The 25535-nt window shown below is 47.4% G+C and overlaps 1 protein-coding gene across 6 annotated transcripts in view; it reads right to left on the reverse strand.

The window, feature by feature from the left end:
• Positions 1-25535, reverse strand: part of Ptpn3 (protein tyrosine phosphatase non-receptor type 3) — a 113905-nt gene that overhangs the window by 48837 nt on the left and 39533 nt on the right. For 5 of the 6 annotated variants that reach the window (XM_038347034.2, XM_038347037.2, XM_038347039.2 and 2 more), the window contains exons 3-10: positions 22827-22934; positions 22705-22747; positions 20126-20204; positions 14109-14153; positions 10209-10261; positions 5251-5371; positions 4027-4114; positions 866-954 (exon numbers count right to left, since the gene is read on the reverse strand). In XM_038347034.2, coding sequence (XP_038202962.1) covers positions 866-954; positions 4027-4114; positions 5251-5371; positions 10209-10261; positions 14109-14153; positions 20126-20204; positions 22705-22747; positions 22827-22934 — 626 coding nt within the window. Of the gene's footprint in view, positions 1-865; positions 955-4026; positions 4115-5250; positions 5372-10208; positions 10262-14108; positions 14154-17252; positions 17401-20125; positions 20205-22704; positions 22748-22826; positions 22935-25535 lie in introns of those variants that run through there. The other variant, XM_038347040.2, reaches the window with a different exon arrangement.

Here is a 25535-nt window from a genome sequence, read left to right on the forward strand (position 1 = left end):
CAGCTCTGCCACCCCAATCTCCTTTCCTCTGAGTTTCCGAGTGGCCACTTTACCCTGCACGCTAGTACTCTCCTATCTCCCACAGCCTGATGCACCTGCTCTCCTCATCCCGCCCCACCCCTGCCCTACACATGTTCATGCTGTCATTTATAAAAATGCATTATTTGGGAGGTATAATACAATATTTCTCTGAAGAAGCTCCCTTGCCTGGTACAGTCAACTCAAACTCATCTTGAAAAATCAATTCCTTTCTCCCCTTTTCCACCTCTGCTCTGGTTTTCTATGGTTTCAATTGCCTGGAGTCCACCACAATTTGAAAGTACTACTGCCTTGACTCTTTCAAGAGAGAGAGGCCATACACACATAATTTTCATTACAGTATACTGTGATAACTGCTTGACTTTATTATGCATTGTTTGAAACCTTTTAGTGGTCTTAATTCATAGATTAAACTTTACCACAGCAATGTAAGCAGAGGGGGAAAACCCCACATACATATAAGGCTTGTATTACTTGCAGGCTCATGGCTGTCAGAATCTAGGACTGATTCCACACACACAAACAAGGGGGTGGAAAGATTGCTCAACTCCAAGACCTACCTGTGCCATTTATCCACCAACTACCCCTACCACAGGACGACTGGCAGAGGGAAGTTAATAAAAACCAAAGTTTACTTTCCTAAGTGCCAAATCCGGATCAAGTTTGGTTTGATTTCAGTTTGAGTTCAGAGTTTACAACTTGGGTGGGGTGGGGTGGGGGAGCTAGACTTCTTCAGAGATCAAAAGTTTAAGATTAGATCCAGCATTGCTTTTACTCGGCATATTTTTAAAGCATGACTCAGACAATTCCAAGCGTTTGCACTCACCAAGGGTAGAAACTTGTACAAATGTATTTTCGGTACACCGCAATGCCCGCAGAAGCAATTCCGATCATTAGATCTAAATTGTGCAGATCCTGGGGTGAGGGGAGGGAAGGAAGAGTCCAGGTTCACAGTGTGTTACAGCCATGCTCAACCTCCGCCAACTTTAAAGCACCCACGCTTTTATAAATAGCAGCATGCATCCACTCAAGAGGGGGAAATGCCACTGAACACAGGAAAAAGCCCCACTTAGCAGCCACTCAAGATCCAAGCACTTGGTGTCCAGTTCTTCTAAAGTGAACTCACACACACTCATACACACGCACGCGCGCACACACACACACACACACACACACACACACACACGCACACACGCACAGAGCATGTCATGATACCTCGTTTAGGAAGTTACCAGGCAAGAATATTCACTCCACAGAACCAGATATAAAAACACTCTTTAATTTTCAACCATCAGCGTTTGGGAGCCATATGAGACTCAAACAGGCTTCTTCTCCATACAACGCCATACAAATCTCAACTTCAATTACTGAAGAGGCTTTAGCCATTACTAAATAATAAAGAAAAATTACACCTGTGGACATGACTCTAAATCCAATTAAGAAAGAAATGTTGCTTATGACTCCAACGTAACCATGCTGGCTATGGGCTTGTGTGTTTGGAATGGCCATTTATCATACAGAAGCAGAAGGAAGACACGGGGAATTAAAGCTGTTTTAAATCCACTTGAGTACGAACAAGTAACATTCAAAGGGACAAGGGTTCCTTTGAGTTACACACGTCTCTGTTGCCAATCAGATGGCATAACTAGAAACACAGGGTAGAGCCAGTCACAAGTGAGTGTGAACCTTTGGCCTGCCACTGGCAGCCTATGTTGCTGGGGGCTCAGGAGAGCCTGCATTTTCCTCTTTGCACCTTAAAGTTTCTATCGGGCTGAGAGCAGAGAAAATAACCAAGGAACTGAGAACAGGGCTGTGCATATGACACTTTAGTACCGGGCTGAGAGCAGAGAAAATAACCAAGGAACTGAGAACAGGGCTGTGCATATGACGCTTTAGATGGAGAACCAGCACACGGCAGGTGCAACAAGTCATTCTCTCTTGGGGTGGGGCCATCACTTATGAGCAACAAAGGAACAAAGGTGGGTACAGAAACTGGATAAGGAAATGGTGCCAGTACAGAGGAAGTCCTGAGTACTCGCGCTAGGCACCAGGCTAAAATCACACATGGAAGCAAAGCCAGGATGGCGTGGGGAAGAACAAGCCTGACGCTCACTGAGAGGCACGGGTGGGAAAGGTGAAGACAAAATCTGGCAGTAGAAAGCCATTCATTCCTACTCTGCCATTGAAGAAGGTTTTCCAAAACATTCTATCAAAGAAAAAAAAAATACTTGCAAAAGGGCATACGACTTACCAGTTACATCCCAAAGATGTCACTGTATAAGAGCCAATATATTCTCCACCATTTATGAACCATGTTAGACCCTGTCTAATGGAGAACTCTTGGGACAGAAGTGAAGCAAAGAAGTCAAGTGTTTCTGGAAGCTTCAAACACAATGCGTAGCTTTGTAAACAGGCAAAAGAAGCTTGGATCATTTACTCAACTTTCACAGGCTCTAGCTCTCTCACCTGTGGAGATGCTAACTAAGAACACCAATTAGCAAGGTTTCTGCCAAAGAGCCACCCAAAGGGTCGCCTATGAAAACACCACAGCTGGTGCTTAACTAATACTGTGTGCGCGTGTGCCGGGGCACATGTGTGTGCACATGCGTATTTGTGTGTATGGAGGCCAGGACAACCCTGGGTGTCATGCTTGAGTAGTAGGGCTGGGAAGATGGCTCAGTTGGCAAACTGCCCACTGTGCAGGCATGAGGACCCAAGCTCCAATCCCCAGCATGCAGGCATGGTTGTAGATAACTGTACTCCCAGCACTGAGAAAAAGTGACAGGTGTGGATCCCTGAAGCTCACGGAGCCACCAGTCAGTGAATATCAGATTCACTGCTTCAAAAGATGAAGGTAGAGCGTGACTAAGAAGACCCTGGACATCAACCTCTGGCCTCCACAGGCATGCCTGCACCTTGCATCTAGCTACACCTACATACATACATACACAAACGCACACACACAAGCATGCACACGCATACACTACATACATCGTATACAGATATACACACATTACTGTATTTGAGTAACCAGCTCTAATCTGAGTAATACTTAAGATATAGCAGAAACTATAAAGTTTATTAAATTGCCACTTAAAATGGATTTATAAAATCACACAAAAGTAGAAAGGGGACCTTTTGTGGGGGAAAGGTGAGGTGAAGGGGGAGGAGAGACAAGAAAGGATGATGATGGATTGAGTATGAGCGAAATACAATAATATGCAAGCATGGAAATGTCATTAACAACCCCCCCCCCGTTTTGAGATGGGGGCCCAGGTTGGCCTCATCTCACTATGTAGCTGAGGGTGACCTTGAACTTTGGATCCTCTTGCGTCTTCCTCCAGAGTGCTGGAATCACAGATGTATACCAGCACGCCCAGCTTATACGGCACTGGGAATCGAACCCAGGGCCTCATGAATGCCAGAGAAGCACTCCACCAACCAAGAGACAGCCTGAGCCCCTAAATTCATCATTTTATATGCTTACTAAAAAAATTTAGAACACAGGAAAATGAGTTTTACCCATTTAGCCATAATATCGAATAGTCTTTGAAAGCTTCTAAGTCTCCTGTGCCTTGATCCTTCAAGTGTGAAAAAGCAATTGACTGAATGATGGAGAAGACTCGGATAAACCAATAAGCTTTCCAAGTATATCTCTCTCTTTCTCTCTTTAAATATTTTTTTTTAGATTTGTGCTATTTATTATTTCGTGTGCATGAGCGCTTTGCCTGCACGTATGCCTGTGCATCACATGCATGCCTGGTTCCCAAGGAGGTGGTGAGCCTCCCTGTGGGCTCTGAGAATCAAATCCAGGTCCTCTGCAAGAACAAGCACACTGAGCCACCCTGAAGCCTACTCTCCAGCCTCCCACCAGCTTTTCAAAGGTCTTACTTATTACAATGGAAGAGAAACAACTCCCCGCAAGGAAGTCTGTGAACTTGCATAATTAGAAATAAAACAATAGTTTCTGAGCTAAAGGATACATACTCTGCCTCCATGAAGCTCCACGCCGTAGAAGTCAAGGGTCCGAGCTATGTTGATGTAGCAAGATTCTGCTTCGGACTGCTTTAGTCCACTGCAAGAAAAAAGAGAAACTGCAAAACTCACTCAGTAGGTGGAGAACATTACCTTGAGCTTTTAAAAACTAAAAGTTTCTGGAAAATGCAATAGTTTGCTGTAATAGTTATTAAAGGTTACTAAATGCCTTGGGGCTAGTACCCCAAAGCACTCTAACATAATTCTACTGAAGCAGGTTTTTCTTCTCGTCCATGGACCCTGACCTCCTCTGGACCCCTCGGATTTTACTAAGAAACACGCCCCACTTAATGGGCTCTCAAAAGAGGTCTTCAGACAGTGATAACTATCTGTTGCCTTTCAAAACGCCTGTCTACATCACACCAAGTTGTTCAATTAATAGGTAATCTTTCATCTTTTTGCCTGTCTATTCTCTCAATCCCTCACGCTTCAAAGACCAGTGACCCTGTGCTATTTTCGGACGCTGACTTCTGTCCCAGGAGCAATTCCGGGAGAGAGGACTGGCAGCGCCCTCTAAGAAGGTACGCTGGTAGCTTGCCCTTTGTTTTTATGGCCTTCCCAAGAAATGAGATGTCTCCAGAGAGCTGGCCTGGGTCGGCATGGTCCTCATTTAATGGGGACAGAGCAGCTGCCTCAGGAGCTTTGAGTCACATGAGGCGTGGGAAGAGGGGACTGAAAATGGGACGTATCAGAGTCAAAGCTTGTCCCTAGGCGACTCCCTATGTGGAGGAAAAACAGTCTGACTCCAGGACCACCCACCCTGTCAGCTCTCCTGTCTGTCCACTCAACGACACCTGAGGGAATGGCCTGTTTTCTTAAACGAGGTAAATGGCTAAAAGGTATGTGTGGTTCAATCAGCTTGTAGGCCAATCAATCAGACTGAAAACGGGCATCTCCTTAAGGAATTAGCCAATACCTATGGCATCTTGAAGGAGGAATGTGCCGGCTATCACCCTCAGTTCCTATTCCATTCTTATGCTTCACAAAACCGCAAGGGATGCTAAACATATATTTGCCACCATCCCAGTTTAAAGGTTCAAAAAAAAAAAAAAAAAAAAAAAAGAAAGGAAGAAAGAAAACCACAGGAAGCCAAGGGGGCATCTTACTCACAAAGTGATACAGTATCTGTGAATACCCAGTCTGAGTTCCAACATCCCCCTCACCCCATCCCCGCACCTGTGCTGCTCATGGAGCGACTCCACCTTGCTTAAAAAGTCATCATTTTGATCTGGTATGAACTGGCTGTCGGCAAGATAGCCTGGATGGTGTATAGAAGGATTAAAGTCTCCAAAACGAGCTATTAAGATACAATGGGGAGGGGGGGGGGAAAGTCATAATTAGTCTTGCCTCTTCTGTATGGTCAGCATCAACAAGCATCGATAACATCGCTAGAAATACCTCCCACGGGAACAGTTCTGATAAGCTCTGAGCCACGTGAGCCAGTGCCTCATTAGTTTCCAACTCCACACTTCTAATCTGAACCTCTCCTAAGGGCTAAATTCCATGTAAGTGCAAGGGTGGCAGGTGAGGGGCGGAGGTGGTGATGTTCACAATAATGTGCTTAAAAAGATACCGCCGGGATGCTCTTACAGGGCACCCAGTGAGGAAGCATTAATATATCTTCACTGGAGTTCGCATTAAAGAGAAAGAAACTGAGACCCAGGGAAAAGAGACTCAGCCCTGATACGGGCTATTTTCAGCAGAGTAAAGACCTAGGCAACTTTGGCCTAGGTTAACACCCTAAGTTCCCCGCCTGTCCATCCAGTGAGCTGCTGAGTCTTCTCTTGATGCAAGGAAAAGCCAACCAAGTGCTGCAACTGCTTTTCCCAAGCCCAAGGCAGAAACTGCTCCACATTTCCTGTTGCATTCATTAGTTCATGGAGAGCCTTCAGAATCATTTATTTGTTCATCCGTCCTGTTAACTAGTTGTCCCAACCCAACTTCCATGCGACAGGAATAAAGTATAAGCTTCTTGCGTTAGCAAAGTCACTGACAAACATCTGGATCTCAGCATAGGACCAGCGAGCCTTCCTGCGCAGAGCTCGGGGTAACCACTAGGGGGAAACGTTGGCAGCCACATCATACATATTTGCAAAAGCCTGGGGAGCTGGGTATAGGGGCTGCAAAGGAAGTCAATGACATCACCTCACTGGAGGTCTTGAGCAAATGTCCTCTACACCCCCAAAAACATGGGTAATGCTTTATTCCTATTAAACAGATAAGAAGAAGAAAAGGCAGATCTACATCCACAGGGGCCTGTCTTATCTATTTGCTGAATACACGCCCCAAACTTGAGATCTCAGGTACCCATGCTTCAAATGATCGATCTGGCCCGATGGTTAAGTCCTCCACCTGCTATTCTTCCCACTCTAACTTGATCTCCGAGCCTCTTCTTGGGGCTCATTCCTCTGATACTTTTCTAGACTACTGTCCTTCCCCATCCCAAGCAGGGTAGGGCTCACACTCTGTGCTTTTCCTCAGAGCCAGCATCCCCAGCAGGGTGCAGAGCCCTTAGGGAGAGAAGTGAGCTTCCTTCATCCTGAGGCTGGTCCAGAGCCTGCTCCTGGCAGAGACTCAGAAAACATGGAAAAACTAGACTTCCCAAACCTTTACTTGCGCCTCACAAGCCCTTGACCAGCTAGCAGCCATCTTCAGCCACTGTGCGTAAAGTATTTTGTCTCCTGAATACTATACTTTCTAATCTAATAAGAAAATGTGTTTCAGTCAGCAGATCACAGACAGGACTTAAAAAATATCAGACACTCATCTTCAAACAACCTGCAAAATGTATCAGACAAAATGTAGTTAATATACCATCTGAGCTGCTAATTTTAAATCTAAGAATTAGTCCTATAAAAAATGTACACATAAGCCAGGTGGTGGTGGCGCTTTGCCTTTAATCCCAGCATTAGGGAGGCAGAGGCAGACGGATCTCTGTGAATTTGAGGCCAGCCTGGTCTACAGAGATAGTTCCAGAATAGCTAGGGCTACACAGTGAAACCCTGTCTTGAAAAACAAAATAAAAACAAAAACAGAAAGAAATGTATGCAGAGCATGCAAATACATGTATATTTATATGTCATGACTATAGGATTATAAAGAGATTAAACTTCAAACTGTCTGACAACCTATGATTTGTTTAATATGACAGCAAAGCAGTGTTTTCTACCTCTAACAATGTTAGGCTCTAACAATTTTTTACAACATTATTTATTTAATGCAAAGTATCCTTTTGTTGTTGTTGTTGTTTTAAAACAGGGTTTCTCTATGTAGCCCTGGCTGTCCTGGGTCTCACTCTGCAGACCAGGCTGGTCTCGAACTCAGAGATCTGCCTGCCTCTGACTAAGAGTAAAGGTCTGCACCCACACTGCGGGGCCTCTAATGACTTTCTGTAGCCACCATTCTATCCACCTCCCACACTGGGAAGCCTGACGGCAGAAGCAGGCAACAGGATGTCTTAAACGTAGGTCTTTAATTTTTCTCTAATAGTAGCTTATTGTCTATCATGAGTGACTTTTAAATTTAATTTTTATTTCCATAGTGTGTAGGGAGGTCAGATGCCAGCTTTCAGGAGTCAGTAAACTCCTTCCAGTGTGGGTTCCTGACTGAACTCAGGGCATCAAGCTTGGCCACAAGCACTGTTATACAAGGAGTTATCTTACCCACCCTACAGACAGCACGGTTTTCTTCTGGACTGACAGGAAGAGACACCAAGAGTTAAAACTATACAAAGAGTTCTTCCTACAGTGGTTAGTGCTCTCTTCCCTATCACCTTCCAAAGTAGAACTGACATTTCCAGTCCTGTTGACACCATGAGGCCTGGAAGGTCAGGTCACACAGATAAAAGCCAAGACCCAGGCAACACGGCTTCCATCCCTACCTATTCAGTGTTGGTTCGGCTATGAGGAACTTTTGGCTATGGGCCACCTTGAACTGCATTCATTATTTAATCTGAAGCAGCCACATTGCCAAGATGCCACAGGTACCAGCATCACCTTCATCCATGGGTGGGAAGCCGGAGGTTCAATGACAAATGGATAGCAAAATTCTGCCCCTCAGCCCTGATCCTCCAGCGGTGAACACCCACCTTGTCTTCAATGTGAGAAAGTCCCTGCCTCTGTCACCGGTCAGTCCAGAAGAAATGGGATCCATAAATCTAGAGACTGATGAAAACACTCTGACTCTGGCCATGTGTTCAGAAAACACACTGATTTCTGGGCATGACATGGCCGGTGCCATCTTAATCACAGCAACCGTGATTACTGTCCTAGAGCCTCACAAGACAGTGCCTATTAACTCCTAGAAGGAGTGAGGGTCATTAAGACTGTCACTTGAGATTCTGTCACTCATTCTTTCCTGCCTACTACCAGCTATATGCCATCCTGCCCCAGCTCTTCCTGGTCTCAAAGGGTGCTGAAATACACAGGTGGATGCTAACTGAAGGGGTAGCTCTGCTCACGCACCTTTTGGGGAGGCCATCACCCATGTTGGGTGGAATTTGGTGAGGTAGCTCTTTTTAAAGTCAGCCACAGTCCTTTAAAGTATAAACCCGGTGGTTAACTAAACTGGATTTGGACAGAATAGTTTCTTTGGTCTGTGGTTGGTGCCCTACTGTTGGCTCAAGGCTTCCCAGGAAGAGTCACACACTGGCCATTCCCCATGTGGGTGCCACAAGCTGGTCTGCCCCAGAGGTAACGTAGGAAGAGAGCAACCCCTTTTGAGTTTCTCATCCTGAGAAGAGGAGGCGGGTGAGATGGGGCTGATGCTGGGTGCCTGCCTAGCTAGGAGGCTAGCTGTATGCTCAACATCATGGGGTCAACCCCAGTATCGTCTTTCTCCCACTCTCTGGTTCCATGCAGAAGGCAGGTAAGCTGTGAGTTCACTAGCAATGTTCTTCACCTCTTTGGTTGCTATCCCGGTTGCTAAGGGAGGACGTGCACCTGGGACCTCCTCAGCAGCCTTTTTCCTTTCTCTCTTTTTTTGCCGTGATGTTTCTGAGGCCACAGAAAGATGGGTAATTTGGTTTGCATCTGCTGAGACCTGAGCAGAAAGACCTAAGGCGCTTTCTTAGCCACCTGCCATGTCAGCTGAGACCTCTGGAAAAGGCAGAGGGGACAGACACTCCAGTCTTAGGCTGCTACACAGATCAATACAAGTCACACGGTGCTCTATGCTGGCACCACACAGCGAACAAAAGGCGAAGTGGCATTTCACTTGTCATGGGATCTGACACCGAATACGATTAACTTTTAATGACAGAATGAAGAGATTTCTTCCCTAGCTTAAATCAGCCTTAGAGGAAAACTTTATCTGAATTTTCTATCCACAGTGGTACCCGTAATTATGTGTGGCTTGTTCAATTGGAAATGCATGGAAATTGCAAAGCCAAGATGGGATTTCAAAGATTTAATTAAAAAAAAGAAAGAAAAGAAAAAAACCCTCAAAAATAGCTCATTCATTTTTTATGCTGATTATATATTAAAATAATATTTAAGTGAGCTAAATAAAACATTCAAATTATCTTCTTCATACATATTTTTTAAGGCCAGCCTCAAGTCATCCAGGCTGGCCTGGAACTCACCATGGAGCCAAGGATGACTTTGAACTTGTGATCTTCCTGCTTCTGAATGGTCACAAACCAGAACATAACCCATTGGCTACACTGATGCTCTGAATATAAATTCATAAGATCTCAGCAGCACTTTAGATGGGCATCAGGCAAGTAGCAGGAGTGCCTTCCAGCAAATTCCATAACCCAGCTGGGTCTCAGTTTCCATGTTCGGAGGGGGCAGGAGATATAAATATTGTTCCGCAGGGGTTTGTATGGAGAGCAGATCCAAATACCTGGGCAGAGGCTCTGGAAAAAGCCGGGTGTAGCCGTCTGCCGTTTCATAGCTCCCTGGGGGAATACAGATGCCACACCGCTCCTTCCCCACGACACTACTGTCCATCTGATATCCCCGAGTAAGAGGAGAGAGTGGGCCAGGTTAAAAGCTTTACTCTCAGGACAGCACGAGGCGCTCCATCCCAGGACCCTGGGGGAAGAGACTACCTCAAAGAGAGCGGCTGGGGGCTTCCTCAATACGCTATCTGGAACAAGATGGCCACCACCTAGTCAGTCTCCCTCAACTTACATTGTACGGCATAGGAGGCTAGAACCACAGCTGAGTTGAGAGGACACGTCAACCTGTCGGGAGAGACGAGGATGAGGTGAGACAGAAGAACCACGGACACGCATAAATCACAGACAGCCTGTGGCTTTCTTTGCTCCCTTAACTGCTAATGAGCAACGTGAATCTTAAAGGCAACTGCAATACAAACTGTTCTCAAATGACACAGGGAATACCTTAGAGAGTTTTTTTTTTAAGATTTAAAAAACATAACTTTTGGTTTAAAATTATAACCATCACAAAAGCCAGGACGCTGATGGTCTGAGGTTGGGTGGCACACTCATATTACAAAGGGAAGGGGAGAGAATGGAACCTGAGACGTGAGCAGCCTTCCACGCTTTCTAATAGACCCAAGACTTGTTGGGCTCTGACTACCTCTTACAGGACTCTTGGATACGTCTGTCCTGGAATGGTGACACCTTTTAAAATGGAAAAATAAAAGGGGGAAGAAAGGTATTCTATGTTTTAACAATTGCAATTACTTAATTACTACTTCTGACTATTCCTCAACCCACGGACCTTGCTGAGGTTTTCAGGACTCAACCTTCTGCCTGTCTCTCTGTCTTCTGCCACCCACTAGGAATCTAGGCCTGGCCTAGATTTGTTCTTATTTCCAGTTAACCTCGCTGCCCCGCCTCCGCCAGATGCCTGTTCTCGGCGACATCACCTGTCTTTGTTCTTTTTTTTCCTCCCCATTCAAATCCGACTCTGTGGTCTACTCAAGAGCTCAGCCGCCAGACCCGGAGCAAGGGCCCCTGCTGGGCGGAAGAATGGGCTGGGAAAAGCATCCTTACCAGCAACACTGGCAGACAATGAGATTTTAAAAGCATCTTCCAGCCCGGTGGTGAGCAGAGAGAACATGTAGTTTCCATGGCAGCCTATGAAGTTCCCACGTGTGAGTCATCACTTGCCTGTCTAATGGGGTGGCCCCCAGCAGTCTCCCTTTCTGTCTACTGTACTCCTGCAAGTTCTTGAGGTACATACGAAGGTTGCATCCCCTATCTGAAGGCCCCCTGATCCATGGGTAAAGCAATTCTTTTTCTTTAAAATATTTATTTATTATGTATACAATATTCTGTCTGTTTGTATGACCACAGGCCAGAAGAGGGCACCAGACCCCATTACAGATGGTTGTGAGCCACCATGTGGTTGACTGGGAAATGAACTCAGGACCTTCGGAAGAGCAGGCAATGCTCTTAACCTCTGAGCTATCTCTCCAGTCCCTGGGTAAAGCAATTCTGTGTGTTCCAGTGGAAAGTCGTGTTTCTCTGGGTCTGTGCATGTATCCTAGGACTGCTCGTTATCTACCCATTTTGAGTCACAGCATCTTCAGGAGAGCAGGGAGATAGGTATGTGACGAGCACAAGCGGCCCCTCTCCTACCAAGATGAGCTTTTCGCTTACTGTCTAGCTAGTGTCTTTGCTAGAAGATGGACAGCTGAATGGAGGTGGGGGACAGCCAAGAAACAAGCTATGGAGGCTAAGACTAAATGGAAAGAACCTACGGAGACTGAAGGGGAAAAAAAAATTCCAAAGAATGGTTGGTGTTCAAATACATAGTCTAGAACAGTGACATCCTGTATTCTCCTCCCAGGGTTCCATCTACTCCTATGCAGATTTCTTTCTCTGGGGTTCAGGCCTCCATGTGTCAAATAAAGGGACCGTCTTGGATGGCCCATCTCTGCAGAGAAGAGATGGTCCTACAGTACCGGTTACCAGTGACTAGTCAAACAAGTCAGAAGAGTTGATCTCTCAAGGCAAATGCTAATGGGACCACAATATCCTTGGCCACAGATGTCCTAATACACACCTGGGATGAGCCTGAGAGCAGGTGGTGAGGCCACCTGGGGACCTGATAAGGCACTGGGGTGGGGGGGCTACTTCAGGGTGTAGATTCCTCCTAACTCATCTGGAAGCTCCAAGGAGCATCTTGTTTGGGAAAGCAAAAAGGAGGACAACGTAGGCCCAGTGTTCTGAGTACAGGGAGGCTGAAGGGGGGGCCCTGGTCAGGTGGCCAGCACGGGCTGGAACCTACCCCATAAAACAGGCACTAGAACAGTATTTATGGAAAAACAAGGTGTCTGAACATAAGGGAGCCATGGAACAGGTTTCCATGCCTGCAAAGAACAGCCCAAGAGGGGGAGCCAGGCATGTTCTGAAGCGCAATGAGGCTGACTCACAATGCAAAAGAGGAGTCCCCAGCCCTGGTGCACAGCTTGTCCTGGGTGGAGAAGGGATGCACATTGGGGAAAAGATACAGAGAGTTCATGATGCTCCTGTGGGGTGGGCTGTGATCACTAAACAGTCAACGGTTCTGCTAGCCCCTCACAGAGGCTCCTGTCTCTGGCCTGCAGGACTGGAGCAGAGGGAAGCGCTGGTCTCTTTCAGCCTCTCCGTGTGCACACAGACACCATGTCTGACGTATCGGCCCTCTGCTTTAAGACCTTGCAGCTGCTCTCTTCTGTCTGGTGGACTGAGATACCCGCCTCCACTGGGTATGAAAAGCCCTCTCTCGGTTTTCCTCCAAGTCCACCACATATGGCTTCCAGCTGGAATGGGGGATGGGAGAGCCTTCTTGCTGTCCAGGGGAATCCAATTTTTATTTTCTCCACCAACCCTAAATTTGGCTTATCTCCAGCAACCCACAGTGAGTTTTCTAGGCCACAGTAGCAGCAGAGCTCCTGAAATCCTCGTCCAACTGTGACCCCCCACTACCCACACTGGTCTCACTGGCCTCATGGGCTTCTGTCTCATGTCACCAGTCACAAGTACCAGCCTCCTTGTGGTGCAGCAGGTCAGTGGCCTCTGGTGACCCTCGGCAGTAGAACTAAAGTCCCAGGAAGAAGTGGGGGTGAGTAGAGGGGAAGTAGATGGGGGGGGGGCTCTTTTTCTGCTGTGGATTTTTTCATAAGGCAAGAAAATGCTAAGGCGCCAGCAGGTGAAAGGGCTCAGCAGGCAAGGGCACTTGCTGCATACGCCTGGTGACCAAGTTCAATCCTCTGAGCCCGAGTAGAGGTGGAAAGAAAGAACCAACTCCACATGTGTACGACGATGCATATGTGAACACATAGGCATATGCACACACACATTCATTCACTATGCATATATGCACACACAGGTATATGCACATGCGCATTCATTCATCATGCATATACGCACACACAGGCATATGCACACACATGCACATTCATTCATCATGCATATATGCACACACAGGCATATGCACACAGAGGCATATGCACATGCGCATTCATTCATCATGCATATACGCACACACAGGCATATTCACATGTATTCATTCATCAAGCATAACATATATGCACACACACATTCACTCTATCTCTAACAATAATAAATAAACATATCTTTAAAAAGAAAGAAAGTACTAAGGATTTGGAAGATGGGGTTCTGTGGGCTTGGGATTTTAATTGTGTTTCTAGCCACTAGCAGCTACCTTCCAAGTGAGACGGCCTGGATATACCCAGAGTCCTGACTCACAAGCAGATGCTCACACCTGAACACAATTCCTTCCAGAGAGAAGAGGAATCACCCAGAAGTACCACGGGATCGGCAGTGCCTGTAACTTGCACTTATCTGCTACCTGAACTAGGGCCCATTTCACATCCAGGGTCTTTCCTTCCCTTTTAAAATCCCCAGGTCTCTACCAGAAAGATTCCTGTAATAAGAGCAGTATGGAACAAAGTTCTCGACCGCTAGCCTCCGTAAACCAAGGAGGAGTTGAAAACAGCCCAACATACGGGCTTTGTTTAAATTGAATTCTGCTGCCAGGAATGAGTGCTCATTAGATTAAAACCAGGAATCTGGCTAGCCTGACAGGAAAAGAAGAATACGAAATTCTCATTACCTTCCTTCGCAAACATCCATCTTCAGTTGTAAGAAATACAGATGCCTAGGAAACAATGGTGTTTGTTAGTGAATGCTCAACGTGCAATAAGCAAGCAGCAACAACAAAAATTCACGTTTAAAAAATATACGTTCGCAAATACCATTTTACCTATTTGAAAACCTGCCTAGGTGCCCTGTACTAGGGCGGGCTGAGGGGATAGATAAGGTAGGAGTCAAGGGTGCCCCACTTGCTCCGCGAGCCTTCTTAACTAGGCATGGGGACCCCCAGCATTCTATACAAGCTGCCCCACACACTCACAGGTCACTACTCTAAACACCGAATGGGCATGTCTACCTCCCTTCCCCCCTTCCCCCGCTCCTCTGTGTGAAACTAAGAAGATGGGCCTGTGAAGATCACATCTTGGCTGTGGTGCAGCATCCAGATGGGCTTTTTCCTGTAGCCTAGGAACTATGAGTGCTGGAGCAAAAATATTGGTAGCCTTGTTGCCAGGACCCGAAAGTGGCAGAATCAGCTTTGAAAGCCCAGAGCTCTTCTGGGGGCAAACTGTTCCAGGCCCCTCAGCCCTGCATGCTGCATCTTTGCCCTGAGGCAGATGGGGGGAAGAAAGGAGGCCAACATCAACAGCCCTGGCAAGGCCAGGAAGCACCGTGGAGGTATTTATATTTAGGGACGCGGCATACATGTGACGCTTGGCTCCTCTCCCCCACTCTTTTTTAAAACCCAGATTCAAGCGGGATTGACATTCCAGGGTCTAGCCAAAGGTGACAAAAGGAAAACCTCTTGAAAGCTAATACAGACAAGCGCAGAAGCGCGCGCAGGGGGTGGGGGGGGGTGGTAATCAGGCTGGCAATTTAAACAAACCAGGCTCATATTCCTCAGGGTTGAGAAAGGTCAGGGAGCTGGCTGTTTTGAGACCTGGATGCTTCAGACAGTATTGCAACCTCCTATCTGCAGCGTGGGGCTGGTGCCTGGCTCTGTGGCCTTCTTCCTCATTTCTGCATCCCAGTCAATCTGTGAGGCTGTAACACCATCTCTGTTTAACTTCTTAAAACATTATGATAAAGAACTTGCAATAAAAAAAAAATCATACTACAAAATTAAGTAGACCTAAAGGCTATATATCTCAATGAACTCTCTACAGTCAAAATTGCCAGTCTAGGGGAATGGATGCTCAGAGAGGTTTTGAGTTAGCTTCGCTTTCCTTTAACCTGGACATACATGCTCCGAGAACAATCTCTGTGTGCTACATATAAGTCACTGCCATGTCTTAATAGGATCTTTTATCGACACTCTGTATTGTGTTGAACCTTGGGCACCATTAGACGGTATTAGTCACATAGGCATAGGAGTGGTTCACCTTTCTGTCAACTTGACTGCATTTAGAAATCACCATGGAAACACACCTCTGGGTGTATCTGATGGCATTTCCAGAAGTTTTAACTGATGATGGAAGACCCGCCCTGAATCTGGTGACGAATAACTGGTGAATGACTCACAGACTGAGGTCCCAGACTGAATAAAAGAGGAAGTGAGCCAAACACTAGTATTCACCTGCACTTCCTGACTGTGGGTGCCATGTGATCAGCTGCCTCCCACTCCCATCGTCATGCCTTCTACCGTGAGGGACTGGAGCCTCTAGAGCCGTGAGCAGAAACAAACTCTCTTCCCTGAAGTAGCTTCTCGTCGCTGTTTAAGGATTTGGTCACGGCAACAATGAAAGTAATAAAATACTCATGCTAATTCATGCCCACTCAGTCGTGGGATCATCTTTTCCACCTAGGAGAACATAGCCAGTTCTTTCTAGTTGGTTTCTATGTTTACCCAAGCTAACATTCAACCAGAATTAAGTGTTCTCTGCTCCTGGAAGGAAACGGGGAGAAAGAAGAGAGGGGCAGAGCTGTAGTTGATCCACTGATAAAACCTGGGCTTTCATTGACAGACAGAAATGAGACCATGAACATTCACCAAATGCCACCTGGTCCCTGGCAAAGTTGAGTCAACCCCGCAGCATCATGTGGAGAGAAATGAGAATCCCAGAATGCACCCCAAACTTAGGAGGCTTTGTCATTTCCCCCGAGGAGTGCAAACTGTAATTAGAGATTGCCAGTAAGCAGAATGCTGCTTAGAATGATCTAAATTTACCAGTAACAGCAGTTGTGGAGGCTCACGATAAACAGTCATATAAGCGCCCCCAAGAATAAAGGAAAGCGATCAATGGGAGAGACTTGGCATGTCTGACTTTAGCAATGTTTGACCCCCTTTGAGAGTGCACTCCATCCAGATGCTGTGACGGCTGCCTGTCAAGATGACATTGTAAACTACAATCACCCAGAAAGACAGTCTCAATGACGTATGGTCTACATCATCTCGGCCTGTAGGCATGTCTGTGGGGACTGCATTAATAAGCTCTTCAATATGGGAAGAGGCAGACCACTGTGGGCAGTACCATTCCCTAGGAAGGGGTTTCTGAACTGTGTACAAGTGAAGACACTGAGCTGAATATCTGCAAACGAGCAAGCAAGCGTGCAAGTTCTTGACTGTGGATGTGATGTGGCTAGCTGTCTCATTTCCCCCCCACTTTTGTGCAGTAATCGGCTTTAACCTGAAACCGTGAGTTCAAACAAACCCCTTCCTCTCCTCTGTTGCTTTTGGTTAGGGTGTTTTATCATATTCACAGAATTTAAAATGGAACAGACCTCAACCTCAGGAAAAGAAAAACAAAACAAAACAAAACAAAAAAAAAACAAAACAATGACCTAGATAAGAAACAAAACAACCAATGTCGTCATCACTACATCCCTTTGGTTCTTTTTCTTTCTTTCTTTTCCTTTTTTTTTTTTTTTCCCCTGGTTTTTCAGTTTTTCAGCCCTGGCTATCTTCAAACTCACAGAGATCGGGTTGCCTCTGCCTCCAAAGCGTTGGAATTAAAGGCATGTGCCCCCATGCCTGGCCCTTCCTTTGATTCTTGGGAGCCAAAAGGGAAACTCCTCTTTGGAGAGGCTATGAACCTAGAGCATGTGCCAGGAACAGAGGTAAAAGCCTTCATACAAATTAAAGAACAAAAGTCAACCCCATGTGTGAATTAATGGAGGAATCTAAGCCCCATTCTAAGAGAAAGATGACCCAGTCCCAGCTGCTCACCGGTTAAAGGACACTATGCGGCCCTAGTTCTTGCTGAATGTGATACCTGGTACCCACTGCTCAGGAGGAAGCAGCTATAGTGGCTGCACACGATGCACCTTAGGGTGGGAGCGGGAGCGGGAGCGGAAGTAACATCAGAACCAGTGACCTGTAACTCAGGTAAGGACAAGAACTGGTCTATCATTCATCTCCAGGTAAAATCTGCTCCCCATCACAGCCCTGCGTGTTCCCATCCCTGCAGCTCCTCAGAAGATCTGAAGGTGGCCTCTCTCCTCCACAAGGCTTCTCTCCACCCTATTCCCTAGATGTCCCCTGAGGGCAGGAAGACTCACTCCACAAGGTCTCAGCTTCTTTCCCCTGGGGCATAGAAGCTGATGGCCATGAAGGGCATTGGACCATGAGATAAGGTTGATCCTGGAAGCACCTCAGGCAAGTCTTTCTACTCAGAGGCCTGCAGACAGGGAGTCTCACACCTGGGGCTCCAGCATTCCAGGAAAGAGATACGGTGGCCGGTGACAGTCACCATACATGAGCTGGAACTTTTTAGCTGAGCAAAATCAATTTGGTGAGCTACAGTGGTCACTTAAAAAATTAGCACAGGTAAATATGTAATTCTTCAAGGTTTGTTCTTTTTTTTTTTTCGAGATAGTGTATTGATACGTTGCCTAGGTTGGTCTTAAACTCCTGTGCTCAATGGATCCTTTTGCCTCTGTCTCCCCAATTATAGATGCTGCCATTGTGTCTGGCTCTTTGTGGAATTCTAAAGCATCCCTCAAACAGAATCTGTTACTTCAGATTGTTCTGAGGAAACCCTGGTAAGGTAGTTTAAAGCATCTTCCTGACAGATGATGCTACCAGTTTTATGTCAGTCAGCTTACGACATGACGTGCTCTGCTGAGACTCTCAGTACTGTCTCTAGTTCACCAGAGTAAAGAGTTATGTGGTGTTGCTGGTGGTGGTGTTGGTGGCAGTGGTGGTGGTGATGGTGGTGCTGGGGTGGTGGTGATGGTGATGATGGTGATGTTGGTGGTGGTGCTGGTGGTGGTGCTGGTGGTATTGATGGTGGTAATGGTGATGATGGTTATAGTGGTGATGGTTGTGGTAGTGATGATGGTGGTGGTGGTGTTGGTGATGGTCATGATGGTGGTGGTGGTGACGGTGCTGCTGGTTGTGGTGGTGGTGGTGTTTGTGCTGGGGTGGTGGTAATGGTCATGGTGGTGCTGGTGGTACTGATGGTGGTAATGGTGATGATGGTTGTAGTGGTGATGGTGGTGTTGGTGCTGATTGTGGTGGTGGTGGTGCTGGGGTGGTGGTGGTGGTGATGATGGTGGTGGTGCTGGTGGTGGTAATGGTTGTAGTGGTAATGGTTGTAGTGGTGATGGTTGTGGTGGTGATGGTGATGGTGGTGGTGGTGATGGTGGTGGTGGTGATGGTGGTGGTGGGGCACCAAAATGATTCAAAGCAGCATGCACTTCACTGTGATTTCCCAAGGAGCCACCCTGCCTCCCTTATCCAGGCTTCACATCACCATAATAATAAACACAGCCCAGCCCCAGGGCCTCCTCTGTGCTTCTGTGGAAGAAAGAAGCACATACACAGGAAAGAAAAACAGAGTAATCAACGAACAAGTGGCCTTTACACATATTAAAAGCTAAAATATGAATGCTGTGTGCCATTAAAAAGAAGAAAGGAAAATGAGAGAGCGGTTTATGTCTGAGCTAATGGCATCTCTTTGGTGGGATTTTTCTGCCATAAAATGGGATTCAATAATCCAGAACAGCTTCTTCTTCCCAGGGAGACAATTTCCCTCCTTAAGAACAACAAAGGGACACATAACAGAAGGGGCTCAGTGTGGCCGTATAACAGGGGAAGTGGCTGGCACAGTCTTCCATTCTGAGGCAACAATGACTTTCTCACTGTACCCTTCCCAACCCATCCATCCCGCATGCCCCAGTTTCTCCATCCCGTCCTGCCTCATCCCATCCCTTCCCTTCCCATCCCTTCCCATCCCTTCCCACCCCTTCCCTTCCCTTCCCTTCCCATCCCATCCCACCCCTTCCCTTCCCTTCCCATCCCATCCCTTCCCTTCCCTTCCCTTCCCTACCCTTCCCTTCCCTTCCCATCCCTCCCCTCCCCTCCCCTCCCCTCCCCTTCCCGTCTCATCCCATCCTATCCCTTCCCACCCCTTCCCTTCCCATCCTGCACACCCCGGTTTCCCCACCCAGAAAACCCAGGACCAACCAGGGCCAGCACAGCCTGCAAGCTGGCAGGGTAAACAGCTGCTATCACTGCCCACTCCCCCCTCCCATCTGCCTCCCAAACTTCCTAAACCTGCTGATTCACCCAGCAGACAAGATGGGTCCAGCCAGATCCTGCTCCCCTTCCTCATCCCTGCAAAAGGGAACCTGATGGAAAGTTCTGGTTACAGCTAAGCCTCATCATCCTCGAGGGACTTAATTCCAACCCCTCAGATTCCACATGCATGCCCCGTGGGTGACTGCTCTACTCTAGGCCTGCATGAGAAGAACTCATAATGTTTACCAGATAGAGGAGGAGAGAGAGAGAGAGAGAGAGAGAGAGAGAGAGAGAGAGAGAGAGAGAGAGAGAGAGAGAGAGAGAGAGAGAGAGAGACTCCACGCACTGGAAATTACACCAGTTTGGGAGTTTGGGGCTGAAACACAGGCCACAAACTGAAAACAAACCTGTCAGTTAAAACTTTCAACCTAGGCAAGCCCAAGTTTTTCTTGGATCATGATAGTTGGGTGGTCATACCCCAATCAAGTTATGATTTGGCTAGAAAACAAAAGCACATTTTTGGGGGCTCCCGATTTGTACAGACCAGATAGAGAACTTCAAGAGAAAAAGATCATTACCTGGTTTGCTCCTGCTGCAGTGTGTTGGGATCGGGTATAAAATATCTGACTCGAAAATGCAGGGTACAGGGGAAACCTCCTAGAACATTTTTCAAAGACAAATTAGGTTTTCCCTTAAAAAGGAAAAAGTCAGTGTATACAGTGGCTACTCCCCCATAAAAGGAGTACTTTTCACTCAACCCCATTTTCCACTATTGAGCTCCGATTTCAAGTTCAGAGTATGTAAGTTAACAGTTCATAAGGCCCATGTACACCAAAAGGACTTGTATAGCATCTGCCCCACTGTGGGATCACCTACTTCCGGCTGCTCAAACTATGATACCTGTACTAAAAATGTTTTAAAGTCTTAAAACCAGCATCTATCCATAAAATTCACAAAGAACTGAAGCAGCCTACATTTAGCTTGGGATTTATGCCTCTGCAACATTTCCAGGTAGCCTCTAGAACTTCACCACCACCATGGCTACCTGTGGGCTGGTGGATCTATTTCACAGTCAGGGGCGTAACTGTCTCTCCTGACTGGGCACCGGTGACAAGACCAGAACACTCTGTAACACTGACTCAAGTTTTTGACTTGATTTTTTTTTTTTTAACTAGAAAACACTGTCACAATTTAAAGGTAGATCACAACAGTCCCTGTGACCCTGAGTGCTGTACCACTCAGATGTGACTTAGGCATCAACGCCAAGATCCAGTTTGCCTGTGGGATAAAACTAGCCACGTGTCTGACTGAAGATCACTGTTGCCAAGACATGGGGAGACCCAACCTTGTTGACTTCACCCTGTCTCTGGCACTTGGTAAATCTGCCCAGGTCCTGTCTCCAGGCTCACGTAGCACTTTCGTGATCTCTGAAACCCAAGTCCTTCTGTGATCTGCCCAGCTAGCTAATCCTTCTGCTCATCTCGTCTTCTGTCTTGGTTCATCCTGCCTCCACTCTGCCATCTCTTAGTTCCTTCCTTTGTCACCTCTGGGCTGGGGCTAGCAGAGTCTTTAATGGTGGGTGGGTGCACCTCTGTCTACACACCTAGCTACCAGTGGGTGGCGCTTGCTCTGAGGCAAAGTCATCGTCATCGTCCCCCATCCTGCGTTCACTATCCAGTCTCCCCCTTCCTTCATTTGTTACTTTGGTGCTTCAGGTGTAGTCTCTGTCTTTCTTGGTTCTTCTGTGGACTCAGAGAACATGCACACAATGTGTGTGTGCATGCGTGCGTGCATGTGTGCGTGTGTGTGTGTGCGCGCGCGCGCGCGTGCACGCGCGCGCACACGCATGTGTACGTGTATACACACAAGTGAATATGCATGGTACTATCACAGAACTCCTCTTTCCAACTTCTACACGTGACCTTGAGAGCAGGGCTCAAATCTGGCTTGCACTGCATTTCCCAGGTTTAGCACAGTGCTTTGCCTTGGTCAGAGCACTTAGGGATGTGTTTGCTGCAAGAATGAGTCAGAGAGAGAATGACAGACAACACCTAGGCCTCATGTGACTGGCCACCTCCTGTGAGTCAAGAATCCTGAAGGGGACAGAGTGGAATGAAGTCCAGAGAGGCAGCTAAGACACCTCACTGTGTGGTAACAGGAGGTGTGCTCAACTACAAAGGGTCAAAGAAATGAGAGTTAGCGCTTCCCTTCAGGTAACCGGAGATATCTGTGGAACTCTGGGGAGTGGCAGTGGACCCTGGGTAAAGATGAAAAGCATTCTTTACAGAAGGAGGAGACTGAGGGGCGGTTCAGAGGAAGTCGCGTAGACTGGCCAAGTTAGTCTGGGACAACAGGTGCCTATCAGGGCCAATGAGAGCTGCAAGGGAAGCTAGGCTGAGAAGAGGTGGCAGGAGGGTAGGCTGGGCATGACCAGAGTAGCTGTCTCACTGGGAGCTGAGAGCAACACAGGGGGCCACTCAGGACCGATGAGCCAGCATCTGTGGGAAGTATGTTGGAAGCTGTTTGAAAAGTATGAGTCTCTCTTTGTGTGTGTGCACACGTGTGTGCAACTGTATGTAAAGGCATGTGAGCATACATGCATGTGTGTGCATACATGCACACGTGTGTCTGCACACGTGGAAACCACAGGCTGACATCAGGATCTTCCTCTACTGCTTCCCATCTCATGTTTTGAGACAGGGTCTCTTACTGAACCTGGAGCTCATCATTTGGCTAGGGGGTCTGGCCAGCCAAGTCCAGGAATCCCCGTCTCATTCATCGTCCCAGCCCTGGGATCATGGGCACACACCACAGTGCCCAGCCTTTTACATTGGTGCTGGGGATCCGCGCTCAGGTACCTAAGCTTATACAGCCAGCATGTTTACCAACTAAGACAGCCCCCTGGCCCTTTAAGTCTCTTGCTTATCCTGGGCTGAGAAGGCCCCTCCTTCATCCATGTTCTTCCTTAAGCAAAAACAGAAGCAAAGGCTCCCTGGTTGTGAGCTGCCTCCTCTCCCCTCAGCTTTCTGCACAGCTGGGATCCTCAAGGCTGCTTGGAAGGCAGCCTAAGCATCTCTCCCTGGCCCCGCCCCCTTAGGTCCCAGAAAAGATAGATGGCCACACCCCCAAGCACCAACACCAGTGAAGTCATACCCACCTTTCAGCTGCTTCCTGAGGGGTTTGCTTGCCTCGAGCCATCTCTGTGGAGTGAGAAAACACACATAAGCTGCGAGACCAGCCGAAGCAGGCAAGCAGCACTTCGTACGCGGGGACACTCACGGGGGAGTCCACTGGGTCGTCGCCATGTTGCAAGCCAAAGTACTCCTTCTCCGTCACACCCAGGTGGCCGTAGGCCAAATCCAGAAGTGACTGGCCCAGATCTTGTTTCTAGATCAAAAAGCATCAAGTGGAGAAAGTATTAAGATGAACCAAGGACTAGAAGCAACAACGTTGTCGTTCTGTTTGTTTGTTTTTTACTGTAGAAAAAAAAAAAAGGGAAACTAAACTCAGAGTTTATAAATAGCTACTTCCCAGAGTGACAAAAGCATTAATAAATTCCAGGTTCACAAGGCTGCACAAGGGATGTAAAGTAGGGTTAAGACAAACTATATAAATATGACTGAGTTTAAGAGATTGGGGAGAAAGGTTAAGTCAATAGAGCGCTTGCCTTCCAAGAGTGAGGACCTGAGCTCAACTCCCCACAATCCACGTTTGCAGGGTGGAAGACACAGCCTGGGAGCCTACTGGCCAAGCAATCTAGCCAAGTAGGAAAGCTCCAGCTTCAGTGAGATCGTGTCTCAAAAACCTAAGGCGGGGGGGCCAGAGTAGTTGAGTACTTCCTGCACTTGCAGAAGACCAAAATTTCGTTCCTAGCACACAAGCTGGACAGCTCACAACACCTGTAACATTCCAGCTACAAGGGGCCTAATGCCCTCTCCTGGCCTCTGACTGCATGAGCACTATTAATGCTGACACATAAATAATAATAAAATCTAGTGGGCGCACATTTTCAATCCGTGCGCACAGGAGGAAGGGGCAGGCAGATCTCTGTGAATTTGAAGCCAGCCTTACCTACAGAGAGAGAGAGAGAGAGAGAGAGAGAGAGAGAGAGAGAGAGAGAGAGAGAGAGAGAGAGAGAGAGAGAGAGAAAGAAACAGACACAGACACAGACAGACACACAGACAAAAATGTTTCAGAAAATAAAAATAAGGCAGAGAGCAATGAAAGAAGTCACCCAATATTGGCCTCTGGCTGCACCCTATCAGTCAACCTGGCTGACGTATCAAGCTCCAGGTCAATGAATGATTCTGAGAAATCACATTGCAGGCTGTCTTCTGGCCTCTACATGCATGAGCACACATGTGCACGCGTGTACACACACACAGACAAACACACACGACACTGCGAACTTAGTTGAGCTTTCTGAGTTGCTCCCATCCCTTAGCTGAGGCTCTCCAGTGACTTCTAAGCTGGAAAACGCACGCGTTACACAGCAAACACGCCATGACCTGCTGCGGATTACCCACGGCAAACGCTAATCCCAGGTCAGCTCCTGTTGGCTCCTTAGGGCCCAGCTGCAGCTCCTTCCCCCGGAGGAACCCAGAGAGTGTGCAGCGAGGAAAACTCTCCACTAACAGCTAAAAATACTCGAATGCCATCCAAAATACCCTCGAAGTGACTTGGCACACGTCCCCTTGTGGGATTATCTGCCCCACTGCTTCTTGGTCATCTGAAGTGAAGAGAAGCCGGTGGGGACATTCAGCCACACTTCACTCCAGAGTGGGACTCAGCGGCCTACTCCAGTGTTTATGGGGCAGCCTGATGTGGGTGCTGGGACAGAGCCACCATAAGCAGCGCTCTCCTTCCTCGGCTGAAGAAGGGGTGACTAACACGGAGTGTCAACGGCTGTCAAGGGCTTGGACCCAGTCAAGACACAGCAGGTAGGGTCCTTGAAGGATGTCATGAACAGTGGGATCCACCTGGGGACAGGGACAAGGAATCCCTCTGTGTCGGGATGACAGGGTGGAGTGTCACCCTTCCCATCTGTCTAGTGGGCCCACCCAGTTTGAAGTTGAAGGCACAAACAAAAGGTGGCTTTGGTTTGTGTGTTTGGGTAGGAGGGAGATGTACACAAGAGCAGCATGGAGCATCTGGGAGACTTCAGATTCTATTTCAAGAGGTCGCCCTCCCAGGAATGCTTTCAACCCAACCATTTAGCTCAGGACAATGCAAGTCAGAAATAGACAGGTAGAGAGAGGCGCTCCCTGTGAGCTTCTGAGAGCAGGGAATGTGTGGAGAAAAGTGGGTCGCGGTGACCAGGGTGGGGAGAGTTAGGTAACTCGGGCATTCCTGCGGCAAGGTCTTTGGGGTGACTTCATGCAATCCGGTCTGTTATAGAGAGCATGAGCCTTGCCTATTTCCAGAATGCACCCTTGTATCCTGAAGGCTCCAGAAGCTGCCACCATCCATCACAAGAAAGTCTCTCCATGGGTAAAAACAACAGCCCACCCATTCCCCCAAGTTACCAATTCAGATACAGTGTGTGGAGGGGGGATATGCATGGGGTGTGTATATGTGTGTGTGTGTGTGTGTGTGGTGTGGTGTGTGTAGTGTGTTTGTGTGTATGGTATGTGTAGTGTTTGTGTGTGTATATGTGGTGTGTATAGTGTATTTGTGTGTGTATGGTGTGTATGTGGTGTGTGTAGTGTGTTTGTGTGGTGTGTGTGTGTGTGTGTATGGTGTGTGTGGTGTGTGTAGTGTGTGTTGATGGGATAACTTCCATCACCCTCACCTCATTTTTTTTTTTTTTTTTTTTTTTTTTTTTTTGGACAGGATTTCTTAGTGAATCTCAAGCCAGGCTGGCTGGTCAGAGAGCCCAAGGGGGGGCTCTTAGTGCCACCTCTCACTTTGATTTACTATGTCATTAGCAACTGTAATTTACTGATTGATACCACACGCACTTTGCTTCAACTCTGCAAAGTAGCCCTC

Source organism: Arvicola amphibius, chromosome 11, assembly GCF_903992535.2.
Source record: "Arvicola amphibius chromosome 11, mArvAmp1.2, whole genome shotgun sequence".
NCBI lineage: Eukaryota > Metazoa > Chordata > Mammalia > Rodentia > Cricetidae > Arvicola > Arvicola amphibius.